The sequence below is a fragment of the Calypte anna genome, chromosome 15 (genome assembly GCF_003957555.1).
Source record: "Calypte anna isolate BGI_N300 chromosome 15, bCalAnn1_v1.p, whole genome shotgun sequence".
Classification (NCBI taxonomy): domain Eukaryota; kingdom Metazoa; phylum Chordata; class Aves; order Apodiformes; family Trochilidae; genus Calypte; species Calypte anna.
The window spans coordinates 4,403,003-4,415,994 of record NC_044261.1 but is presented as its reverse complement, the minus strand read 5'-3'; the positions used below and the strand labels follow the sequence as shown (position 1 = coordinate 4,415,994).

The window sequence follows — 12,992 nt, the reverse complement described above, 5'->3', positions numbered from 1 at the left end:
GAGTAGCAGAATAACCACTGGAAAAACAAAACAAAGTGAAAACCAAGAACAAACCACAGAGAGTTTGGCAAATTTCGTTCCCTGATTATAAAAACTGCCTCATCATTTCACATGGTCATTTCCCTTCCCCCTTCCCTGTCCCAATATATACTGTAGAACCGAAGGCATCAAGGTGTGGTTAAACCCCCCAAAACCAGTAAGGAGCTACACTTTGTCTTTGAACTTCTCCATGTAGTTTCGTATCTCGTTCGAGTCCCCCAGGTCCATATCCTGGCACACCCACTTAATGTCATCATCATTGCTACTGAGGATGGAGTTGACAGTAGGACAACCATCATCAGGTGGGATGGTAGTGAAGGTTGTGAATTTTACCCGCTTCCGTTTAGATGTTGGCGAATGCAAAGGTTCCGGTTTCTGTTCCTTCCCAGTCTTGCCCCCTGAGTCAGCACACCTGTGAACCTGGCTCTGAATATTCTTCTGAGCACTTCCATTGAGGAGCTGGTTGCTCTCCTCACAACCCGAGCCTCGGTCAATGATAGTTGTGTGCTCATCCTGCTGAGGTGATGCATCTGCTGTGTTCTCCAGCAGTTCTGTTTCGTTTCCCAGCCAGACCCAGTCATGGGAATGGGTCATGGTGGTCTGTCCTTCCACCAGAATCTGCTTGTGACGGTATTTCAGTGCAAATGTTGCACAGTTTATTAGGAAGACTAGAATTGCCAGGCAGAAGACCCCGAGCAGAGCATACATCCCGATCTCCAGATCACTAAGGCCCCTTGGTGTCTGTACCAGGTCATTTTCCTCCATGCCTGCATTGCCTTTTGGGAGGTCTACTTGGGCAGGAAAGTTGGTGAAGTCTATAGGAATGTTCTGCAGCTGGCTATCGTCTGAGAGTTTGCCCCCATCCAGCCTACTGTTTTTAATGACTTTATTTTTGATTACGGATTTTGCTGTGGTGCTGACTTTCCTCATGGCACCTTCCTCTCTCTCTCCTGAGGAGCTCCCATGATATCGGCCCTCCTGGCCGTACCGGTCCTGATCTGACACTTTGTGCCGCCGGTCGCTGGCGTGGTTTTCAATCTCGTCACCATCATAATCTCCACCTGCATCAGAATCTGCATCATTCTGGCCAAACTTGACTTTGATGCTCCCGTTACCCACAGCCAGGACGCTTTTCCTCTTGGACTTTTGGCAGGCTTCAGAGATCATCATGTCCACTTTGATTAATGTGCCCTGACCTTCACCTTCTGCTGCCACAAGGGGCCATTCTGAGGCAGCGTTCTGCTGGATGGAGACAACGGCTTCATCTAATGATACAGCAGAAAGGGAGAAGTCCTTGGGGTCATAAATGTCCAGTGGAGTAACAGAGCTGTCACTGAACTGAATCCAGGTGCTTACCACAGCTTCCTGAAAGGAGAGGAATATAGTTAAAGACAAGGTCTTAAATGAAACAGCTCAGCTCATTGCAGCCCATCACTCTCTCAGCTTGGAATGGCAGCTGGAGGAAATGGAAGACAATGGCTCTGCCCTGCATTTAAAGCAAACCAACCTTCAACTGATGGGGCAGAAAATTGGTCACATTTTTCACTAAAGGTTTCACCGTTATCCTTCCTGCAAATGTTTTGCAGATGAACATATAAAATAATTGATATGAGATGTCCGTAATACCAAAGTACCCATTAACAAGCTACAATTTACATGATTTATAAAGAAAGTCATCCCTGTCATACAAAAGCTGAAGGAGACAAACCAGAAAAATTACCAGAGGCACTTGACAGAACACTTATTTTCCTCATGTTCACCATGCACAGGTGTCACAGGGAGCTGTCAAATTAAACAAGCCATAAATATCTTAGCAGGAATAAGGAGCTACAAGAGCATATTGGAAATGGTTGGAGCAGAAGATTCATCTGAAAGAAAAAGACTCACAGATCACTTGCCATTTTGCAGGAGAAAGGTTTGCTTTAAAAAAAATATACTTTATTGTTGAGATAATTAAATAGTCCACTGCACTTCTGCATCAAGGAGAGGAGGATGGGGATTCTGGTGTGATCTCTATGACAAAAACTCAAATGGCCTGGATTTAATTGGACTGTCTTTGCTCTCTGCAGGTAGCACTGTTAGAAGTCATTATTAGAAGCAAACAGAAAGCTAGAGGTCAGCTCTTTGCCATTTGAAATCCCATCCAGATGATATAGATATTTACTGCTCCATGTCTCAGTGGCTTTCTTTGCAGGAGACTTGTTTAGTTTTTCATTTGCTCCATGGCTTGCCTGTTAAGGCAGCAGACACACAGGCAGATTGCTGGAGTGCAACTTCACAAAAACCCCAACTTCTTCTCTTCCCAGACTTGAGCCACAGATGGCCCTAATAACTTTTACACTCGGGTACAGCAGAACAACTGGGCAGAAAATCACCATTGGGGAAAAACATTGCCACCTTGTTAATGTCCAGTCATAATACAAATTTACAACCTAATATGCTTTTCAATTGGCTACAATTTGTTCCACTATGGTTGTAAACAAAGGGAATTGCTACCCTTCTAAATTAGATTTAAAGCTTTTCAGTGCAAACAGCAAGGGGCATTAAGCTGAAGGTTGGGCTATGCTGAATATTTGATTTCCAAAGTGCTATCAGCAAGTTCTTAAGGGACTGAAAGAGGAAAAATAAGTCATGGCACAACAGGAAAGAAGGCAAAGTTCTGGGTGACTCAAATGCACTTCAAACAGCTGAAATGGAGCCAGGGTAGCTCAGAAGCAGGAAGAGGGAACTGCATAACAAAATTAAAACAGCTGATCTGTCATTAGAGAAACAACCCTGAAACAGCTGAAGAGAGAGAAACAGAAAGCTGCAGGGCACAGCTTCAATTCATATCATAGAAATCTATAGCAGAGCAAACCCAGTCATGGGATGGAACAGGATAGTTTTTTTTTAATGGCTATATGTAGAGAGAAAAAGATGGAATTAAACACCCTGTTGTCCTTCTTATCCCTCAGACAGGAGGGTAGCCTCATGTGCCATCTGAAGGTGTGTAAGATACACTTACTATTCATCGACCTATGGAAGGCAAAAACACCAGCATCATTTCAAGCATGTATCACAAGAGGCTTGACACTGTCTGCCAGCAGTGCCCTCCTTTGGAGAGCAGAATGAGAAAGTAAGTTTAGAATTTTGTACAGTTAAGGCTGGAAATTACAAAGCCTGTGCCTTCTCCCAGCTCTGCTGGGGACTACCATAGTTCCACATTTCTACAAAAAGATTACATTACTAAATCCTTTGTGTACTCCTTCGTAGTACCACACAGCATACCTACTATTGCAGAGCTCCAAATATGATTATAGCCTTTACTATGCCATCATTTTTTCTCAACACAACACGGTCACGTTTATACTACACACAGTAGTAGTTAATAGGGACAGAAAACAAATGAGAGAAAGAGGTACAGAATCTCAGATCCTGCCAAAGCATATTGTATCAGCCCAAGTGTTCTGTTTGACAAGAGATCATCTCCTCCCATTCACATCATTGAAGGAAAGCTGAAGGCAGTGGAAGGAAGCAAACTTCCCAAATTATTATAAATCCTGAAAAGCTAAAAAAAACCCTCCAAAAACTAGAGCAAAACATATGATTTAGTACCATGTTCTTCAAAGAGCTGTTTCTGCACATCCTATATAATGCATCAATAAATCCCCTTTGACTCTCTGCCATGGCCCTTCTATTACTATTAGCAGATGAAGATGAATTGGAACCTTCTCACCTGCAAAGTTGCTGTCCCTAGTCTGATGCTCTCAACACTGGGGTGCTAAATGCCTGTGTTCATTAATTATCAAGTATCAATAAATAGTTTGAGGGGTTATCTGGCTCCCTAGGCATTCTTTGCTCCACTTTTCCTCTCTGTTTCACATATGCACCCACAGATGCAGAGAGTTGCATTCCCAGAACAAATGAACCACAAGTAGACAGAAGTGCCAGTGTCTCTTAGAGAGCAGGATGATTTATATGGTGACTGTGATGATGTGAAGTGAGTCAGATAATGTTTATTAGATCATGTTAATTACAGCAAAATCCAGTCCAGAGGAGATGAAGAAACTGTTTCCCACAACCTCTGCTGATTATCAAAGATCATGTTTTTCCTAAGCACATTAAAAGATTTCTTTATCCAGACACATTTTGCCTTGTGCCTTTGCTGTCCTATTCCTCCATTTCAGGTATAACTACACAGCAGATCAGTGAGCTGCTCATTTCTTGATCTGCTTCAGTTCCACGATTTTTTCTGGCCTTGATATACATTGCTGCTTATCAGACCAAAGATGCCACTTGATAAATCTTCTAGGACAAACTTTTTTCTTTCTGTTAGTAGTTTTATTGCCTTTGTTATCCACCTGTTACGTTCAGGTGAGTAAAACTAAGAGGAAATGACCAGGGTACAGAAGCAGCAGGTGCAAGTGGAAATCCCAGTCCCCAAGGAGTTCTGTGTTGCCAGACCTGGGACAATCCAAACCCTGTCCCATAAGTCCCCACAAACATGAATGTTTGCTGGCTTTGGCTGTCCCACCTATACAAAACAAGGAGTCTCACAGCCCAAAAGGCAACCTGAATGCAAGAAACAGAGCTGTTTGGAAGCTCAGTAGAAAGCACATTATACAGAGATCCACTGTGCTGGGACTTGAATGAGTTGCCTTTGAAAATCCAGGGGAGACAGTGATGATTATTTCCCCCTTTAAACCATCATAGAGCACTTGAAAGTCTGCTTCTGTTGGAAGGATGTTCATCTGAGCCCATGTGTAGCATCACAGTCAGTAATTACAAAGTGTCCTTAAATACCTCCTCAAAAAAGCTGGGGTCAGCTTGATACCAAGGCATGGTATCTTGTATTCTTCCAGCAAAAAAGGGCATTAAAGTGTGTAAGCCTGCTTGGATTTTAGGGAATTCTGCTGCTTAGAAGCATTGATGTGAGCACTGATCAGTATATTTTATTTGATTCCATGACCAGAATAAAGAGCCCTTTTAACAGTCTTCATTCACTAAAGCACAAATTAAAGTGTTTGTGAATAAGCCCTCAGTTGCTGGGGTCAGCTGCAATAGTCATGGAGTGAGGCAGGACACCAAAGGAAAGCAATGAATGGCTGGATGGCTCTGCAGAAAACAAATACATCCCTCCCTCAAATAAAGGCAAGAGAATACTCTTCTCAGCAGCTTCTCCCAGACCAGCTCTGATTGTCCTGTCTGGGGATCTGACTGCTAAAATGCATTTCCCTGGCAATTTTATCACATGAGATATCAAAGTATTACATGTGTGTTTATTTTTAAGCCTGTGGCTTGAGTAGGAAAAATTGGGCTTGATTGTTATGATGTGGAAATGAAAGGCAGCCAAGACTCAGATCTTAATTCAAACCATGCATTCCCCTAGTGTGTACTTCTTTCTCTCCTTTTGTCCAATCTGCTAATGTGACATTCCTTTCCAGTAGGAATTTGCTTGTATTTGCAAGGGAAGAATTCAGATTCTTATCTAACAATACATCCTTTCTCCCTTTCCCATGCTAGTTAATTCCTTTGTCATACTTGTGAGCCACTGAATTGCTCTGTCAGTGTAAAGAAGATATAAATAAAAATAGCCCTTAACATCTGCTACTTAACTGTGAGATATTGGTGAATTTCCTGAACCACTTTGCTTGAAGGACATAAGCTAGAACAGGACAGAATGGTGTCAATCCAAGCAACTCTCACTTGTCACCCTGACTGAGGTGGTGCTGAGCACCCTCACCTCCTATTAGATCCAGAGCTGACATCTGGGAAGACATTCCCTGAGGTTTTGGTTGTCCTCACAGGGTTGGGTCTTGTCACTGATGTCAACAGGAGCTATGCAAGTGAAAGAGAACCTAGCCTTTAGAACACAGTAATATTGCTCTTTTTTCCTCTGCAGTTTTCTAGTAGCACTGAGAGAAATATTAATACACTCAGCTATTTATAGAAGGTGGTTTCTTCCTTGCTTTTATTCTATATGCTGGCTCTCTCCCACTTCAGTTCATGAGACTACATGCAATACCCTAGAGTGATGAAAAAGCTGATATGACTGCAGAACCAGCTGAAATTCAAGGGTTCTTGAAACTCACTCAGACCAGAAAACACTTAAACACTGTAGCGTTCTTTTATCTACATTTTGGAGAAGCCTTGAAGATGGCAATGTTGATTTTAACAACCATCAGCAAGTCAAATGGAACAGCTTTCCTACCTGAGCAGATGTCCACTAAAAATAGACTGAGAACAGCTACAGTCTCCAAATTTTCAGAAGACATTTCAACTTTGATACTTAGAAGTTGGTCAACCTACATTTATTTTTAGGCACCTAAATCACTGATCCACATTGCAGTGCCAATGAGCTCCTCCTTTATTTTTAAAAAAAAACAACCAAACAAACAAAAATGAAGTATAAGCTCAGCATCCTTCAAGGTCACCTCAGGTTATTCATTGCCCAATTATAAAAAAGATAGGAACAGCGTGGCCAGCAGGTCCAGGGAAGGGATTCTGCCCCTGTACTCAGCCCTGGTGAGGCCACACCTCGAGTCCTGTGTCCAGTTCTGGGCCCCTCAGTTTAGGAACGAGATTGAGGTCTTGAAGCAGGTCCAAAGGAGGGCAACGGGCCTGGTGAAGGGACTCGAGCACAGATCCTATGAGGTGAGGCTGAGGGAGCTGGGGCTGTTCAGCCTGGAGAAGAGGAGGCTCAGGGGAGACCTCATCACTCTCTGCAACTCCCTGAAAGGAGGTTGGAGCCAGGGGGTGGTTGGGCTCTTTTGCCAGATGACTTTCAACAAGACAAGAGGGCAGGGTCTCAAGTTGTGCCAGGGGAGGTTTAGGTTGGAGATTAGAAAGAATTTCTTTCTGGAGAGGGTGATCAGACATTGGAATGGGCTGCCCAGGGAAGTAGTGGATTCTCCGTGTCTGGAGATATTTAAAAAGAGACTGGATGTGGCACTCAGTGCCATGGGCTGGGAACTGCAGCGGGAGTGGATCAAGGGTTGGACTTGATGATCTCTGAGGTCCCTTCCAACCCAGCCAATTCTATGATTCTATGATATCGAAGTTAAAGAATTAAAGATAAAAATTGAAGCTTATCCTTGATTGTGCTAACTATTTGGAGAAACTGATAGCTTTTCAGGAATTGGTGGTATGGCTGCTTTTTGTTATGTATGCAGACGTGGTACTGTCATTATAATAAAGGATTGTAATCTGGTAACTATTCATTGAGAAAAAGCATTAGGAAAAATACTACATTCATTGCTCTGATAACTGAAAGGTTTGTTCTGGCACAATCTATACAATGAGGACAGGAGGGACAGCAGCATCCCCACTGCCCACAGTACCAGAAAGAAAAGGCACTGCTCACCTTGAGCCTGATGTGCCCAGTGAATTCTGTATCATGAATGTGCCCCTCTGAGGGCACTGAGATTGTCTCACAAAAGAACATCAGCTCCTACAAAACATTGCACCAAAATCACTCCATAACACAGGAAAAATAATTTTTGAAAACCCACATTTACACATTTTTCCTCTTTTGTATTAGCTCATAACTTGCCAGCTGTAGAGATACATAATGCCACACTGCATCACACTGCCCAGCTTAACACAACAGGAGACATCACCTTGTGCACTACTGAAATGCCCTGTAATAATGTGCCGTATCCTGATGCTCATAATTGTCTTTGAATACTCTGAACAGATTGTCTATAAATCTGAGAATTTGACAGTATATCTGTGCAACCTTTCCAGATTCACAAACTTCTTTATCTGCAATCAGAGTCACAATTCTTCCAATGAGGCTGCAGGACAAATGATGCTCTGTCCTACATTACAGAATTGGGTTAGACAAGCTTTAGCTTTTGCTTTTACAGTCTTTGTTTGAAGACAATATGTCAGACATGGTTTCTAAGCCCTGGAGAAGGGTATAAATGGGTTAATTACATAAGATTCTTATGTTTACAGGATGCAGTAAGTGGAACAGATGGGCAGCATGTCCTTCTCCTTTGGACATTTTCCTGTCGCTAAGTTATAAACCAATCTAAATTATTTTTATGTTCCAGAAAATTAGGTAACTATAATCATGGAAACAGGCCATAAAACTTGACTTGAGATCTCTCCCTATCTGTGTGAGATGAAATACAGTTTCTGTGAGAGGAGTAGCTGTGGATGGAATTAATTTCATGGTACCAAGTCTCACAACTGACTGAGAGAGCAACAAATGAAAAACTTGTTCTACTGCAACTGACCATTGGTTTTAATCTGTTCCACAGCAACTGTTTGCATCGATCTGGTGGTATTCACCAATCTTCTTTTCTATGTTGGGTATGACCTGAAACATGCTGCTTGAGAGATTCCCTTTGCTCCCTTAGGGATGGAAATTTGCTGGCTTAAATTAGTTGGGATCAACACAGTGATACCCTAATGAACTGAATGATGAACCTCCCAAAATGCATCTAAAAATAAAAGAAGAGAGGAACCTGCCAGTCTGCCATCACTCCAGGAGGGAATACCAATGTATTTGGCTATCCTCTGCCTCTATTTTATAGAACTTCAGAGTATTAAATTGTTGTGACACTTTGTACTGTTTGGCATGAAAAACAAGAGCATGCTCATGTAGCACACTAGGATCACTATCCAACCATTGCCTGTGTGCAAGCATAACACGTTGCATCATGTAAATAAAGGGAACTAATAATATAAATACTATTAACTTCAGTGAGAATATTTACTGTAGATTAAGTCCATATTTGGAGGGAAGAAATAAGAAGACAATTGGACTAAACCTATATTTTAAAGTTTAGCTTCTAAACTTGTTACAAACTAGCACCTGTACTTCATAGAATCATAGAATCATAGAATTGGCTGGGTTGGAAGGGACCTCAGAGATCATCGAGTCCAACCCATACTTCATGTTAATAAAACACTGTCCAATCCCAAAAGGCAACAACAGTAAATACAGTGTGCACAATACCTGCTTTGGAGTATGAAGCAGCTCTTGGGCAATGGTTGTAGCCACAATAGCCCGACTACTTGCTGCACTTGGCTGAAGAAAGAGTGAAAGACCAGCCACCAGCTGGACTCCAAGGTCTGTGATGGTCACCTTGTCATCCAGCACAGTCACTGTCTTCTCTGCCAGGATGGAGTCAGACAGAGGAGACAAAACCTTTGGAGAAACACAAAAGAATCAACTTAGGAAATGTCTGATCAATTAAAATAACCTTTCTTAGGTTGTTTTGGTTATGACCATTCTTGTCCCCAAAGCTTTATGCATAGAAAAGAAAAGGCAGGGCACTGTACGGGATTTATGTCCCCACACGGGTTCTCTTATGGCAGTGGCAGAATGGGGCACTCTAAAGCTCAATACCTGCATTGTTGTCATTCCCACTTCACGTCCAATCAGAATTCTGCCTTCCTGCAGCTTGGCAATGTGAGGATCCTCCAGTTTCATAAAATCCATCACCAGGTCTGTAATGTCAAACTGCCAATCTGAGCCCAGCAGGTAACTCAGCTGCCCCCAAGGGCTGGAATCCTCAGCTACAAATTGTGTGAGGACTCGCACCATGGCATGCTGGTACTGCAGAGTGCATCCTCTTCCTTTCCTCTCATCTTCATCCTCATCATCACTGTCTCTGGTAGGTCTGTTTTGAGAAAAAAAATAAGCATGAAGACATGTTTTCAAGAACATTAGTGTAAACTAGTATTAGAGTGCTCATGGAGAGTATCACCTTAAGTAGCATCCTTTCTTTCTGCTGTGTTGGGACTATTGCTGATTCATGGTTACCTAGCATGTGAAAGACCATGCTAATGGACTGTCTTCCTCTAAGTTAGTATGTTGTAGCAACACCTTTTTAAGTGGACTGTAGTAGAGCTACTAGTACTGTTGTACTCTGCCCAGGACAGACACACAAAGAAACAAAACTCCCATAGATTTTAAAGGCTTTGTTTTATCTACAGATACCCAGTGCAAAGCTCTTTGTTGAACAGTGCTGCTGCTCCTCAGGGAACAATTCTGTCTTTTGGGTGCAGTTGCTGAAGCTGTTCCTGCTGAGAGGCAAAATCAACTCCATCCATTTTACTAAAACACCCAAGAACTTGAGCAACTCAAACCCACCTTTTGTTAGAAACAACAGGGACTCGCCAGCCTTTTATTTGGCTCAGTTCTGTGTCAGAAATATCAATCTGAAGGGGCAGGCGTGGAACCCAGACTGTGATTTGCAGAGGAGCACTCAGATACTGATAGGTGAAGTTCACAACTGCATTCACCTTGCCTTTCATTTCCTTCCCGTTGACAAAAACATAGTCACATCTGTCAGAAACCTGAGGGGAAAGAGTAAGAAAGGGAAGAAAGGTAATTACTGCAACAAAATAAGCTCAAAGTGTAACTCTAGCATCTCAAAAATAAACAACAAAAAAGGCTCCCTCCTCTTTATGCATCTAGTGATGACCTTTTACAATGGGAGCAGCTGAACAAAAGCATCCTTCATTGGCTCAGGAGATATAACTGTGCTGGGGTGCCTAAGGACTGGGTACAATTTATGAAGCTGTTGCTTGATTTTCTGTTTGTTATGCAGTGAGCCATGAGCTGATCACAGTGCTGTGGAACATAGGATAAGCAAGGCTCCTTCATGGCATGGTCAAGACAGACCCAACAAACCAAAACAGGTCCCAGTGGAGGATAGCAGCAAATCAAAGCTCTGCCTTGATGAGTATTTTCATCAGGGGGTGATGCTGATTTCAGTCTTTGAGACAAAGCTGGCTCTGGAGTGGATTTCATCCACTGAAGGGTAACAAAAATCTACTCATTGCTTTCACAATAAACATTATCTGTTTATAAATGTTTACATTTTGATTAAAGCTGTGAAGTATTTCTAAGCACTGCAGCAGATTTTTCATTCACATGTAAATGCTGCCCTGAAATATAGTCAAGTGTTATCAGTCATGTAAGAGTTATATCAGTAATCACTTCTTTAATCAATGTTATAATTTACAGACCATTGAGTTTTCTCATTTATTACATTACTGAGTAGTAGTGATAAAATCACTCCTGAATATATAAATCATTAAGAGGGATGCAGATAGTATGAAGTGACTCCATGTGATAAAGTCATTGTCATATCTATTCCTAAAGGTGTCATAAATGTCTGGGGAAATCCCATGGCACATTAATCATCCAGTAAGTGGAGAGCTCTGGGAGCTGTTACATTACTAAATGAGCAGAAATGATCAGTAAACCCAGTTCTTGCTCCATCCCATCAGAATTCCATCTCATCACCCATAATGAGTATCATTAGTGGTGACAATGTGTCTCCCCACCTGAACATATATTTATATTATCATCTGCTCTGAGCCTGGAGGAAAAGACCCTTTATCTGACACATCTGACAAAGCAGCTTCACAGATGGTTCTTCCATCCTTAGTCCTCTCTTCCTTTCAGCAGAAGTTTTTGGGAGGCTACTTATCCATTGCCATCTTTGCAACTGGTTCCATCCAATTTGTTTCTATGGAGTTGATTCCAAAGACAAATGGATGAAATTTCTGACTTGGTTGAACAAGTTGCTCATTGATGCACAATAAACCATATGCACATGCTGAAAAAAGATTTCTGATTACATACTCAGTTTCAGACTGACCGGGTCTAATCTAGATGTATGATTTAATATTATCTAAAGCCCAATGTTGCCAGTAACACAACAAATGTGACAGTCAGGGAAAAAACACAACAATAGTAGCAAAACTGCAATTCCTAAATGACTCTGGGCTGAGATCCAATCTCCATCTGTATTTTTAAAGCTGCTATATGCATTTATGGGTATGTGACAAACAAATAGCTGAACAAATATATACAGCATCCTAAGGAGGTAGCTACCACAGAGCCTTTAGAATTGCTACAGGATAATATTTATTATTGGCCATGCATCAGCAATAGTGGCAGGTCTTTATAAGTTGCATTGAGAAAAACATCACTCTCTTCACCAAGTACAAGCATTGCTAATGTCCTTACACAGCCTCTTTCTTCTGTTCCTGTATTTCTGATAAAGAGGAAGCACACAGAGAATACAGAAGAGGAAAGCTTACACTGTGTTACTCTATGCTTTTTAACTAGGGTGCTTTCAGGTATCATTCTTGAAGTGACACTGATTGCTTCTGACAGAGAAAGGCAACAGACTTCCCAACCAGTGCTATAGAGGGGCTGAAAGGGAGAAGGCAACACTCTCTCAGTGTTTAAAGCCCAATGTGTGTCCAGGATCAGGGACACCCCTTCTCAAGAAATATTCACTATCTTACAGTCCACAGCAACACAGCCCAGCCAAACTTAGCTACAGTGAGAGCAAGTGGGTTCACTTCCCTTGCCCTTGTGTCATACAGGGGCACTTAAAAAAAATAAATAAAAATAACTTCTCAGCCACTGAAAACAAATCCAGATGTACTGATTCTGCTACAATTTACAAGCAAGCCACATGTAAGGCCTGATATGCTAAGCAGATGCTCCTTACAAAAAGAGAGCAGGGGTTGTGTGACACAACAGACCCCTTAACTCAGATGGAAATAACTTCACTTGGTTTTGGATTTATTCAAAGCAGACTTGGCAATATTATTTTGATCTTTTCTCATATGGAGTTTAAAGAGATAGCAGCATAAGACTGGTAGGAACAACCTAAAACACTGTTTCATGGAATCATGGAGGAAGGATATTAAAAAGAGGAATAAATTAAACTGGATCATATTTGAACTCACATTCTTTTTCCTCAAGAAGCTACATTTGTTCAAGCATTTTTGATATATAAAAAGTAAATCTTTGTTCCATTCCCAGATTTTGCAATGCTTCTGGAAGGCCACTGAACAGCACAATGATCAGCCCTCACCAGGGAGTCCTGCCCACAGTAGTCTAAAGAAGTTTCTAATAGAGGCTGGAGACTCTGTGAACAGCATCTGTCTCTCATCTCCTTTAGTATTTATGCTTTTACTATGAAAACATT

At 41.8% G+C, this 12,992-nt stretch overlaps 1 protein-coding gene across 1 annotated transcript in view; it reads right to left on the bottom strand.

Annotated features, from left to right (window-relative positions):
* Positions 1 to 204: 204 nt before the first annotated feature.
* Positions 205 to 12,992, bottom strand: part of TMEM132C (transmembrane protein 132C) — a 123,352-nt gene continuing 110,564 nt past the window's right edge. Inside the window, exons 5-8 of the mRNA XM_030460545.1 lie at positions 10,127 to 10,332; positions 9,380 to 9,653; positions 8,987 to 9,178; positions 205 to 1,404 (exon numbers count right to left, since the gene is read on the bottom strand). Of these exons, the coding sequence (XP_030316405.1) occupies positions 205 to 1,404; positions 8,987 to 9,178; positions 9,380 to 9,653; positions 10,127 to 10,332 (1,872 nt within the window). The remainder of the gene's footprint in view (positions 1,405 to 8,986; positions 9,179 to 9,379; positions 9,654 to 10,126; positions 10,333 to 12,992) is intronic.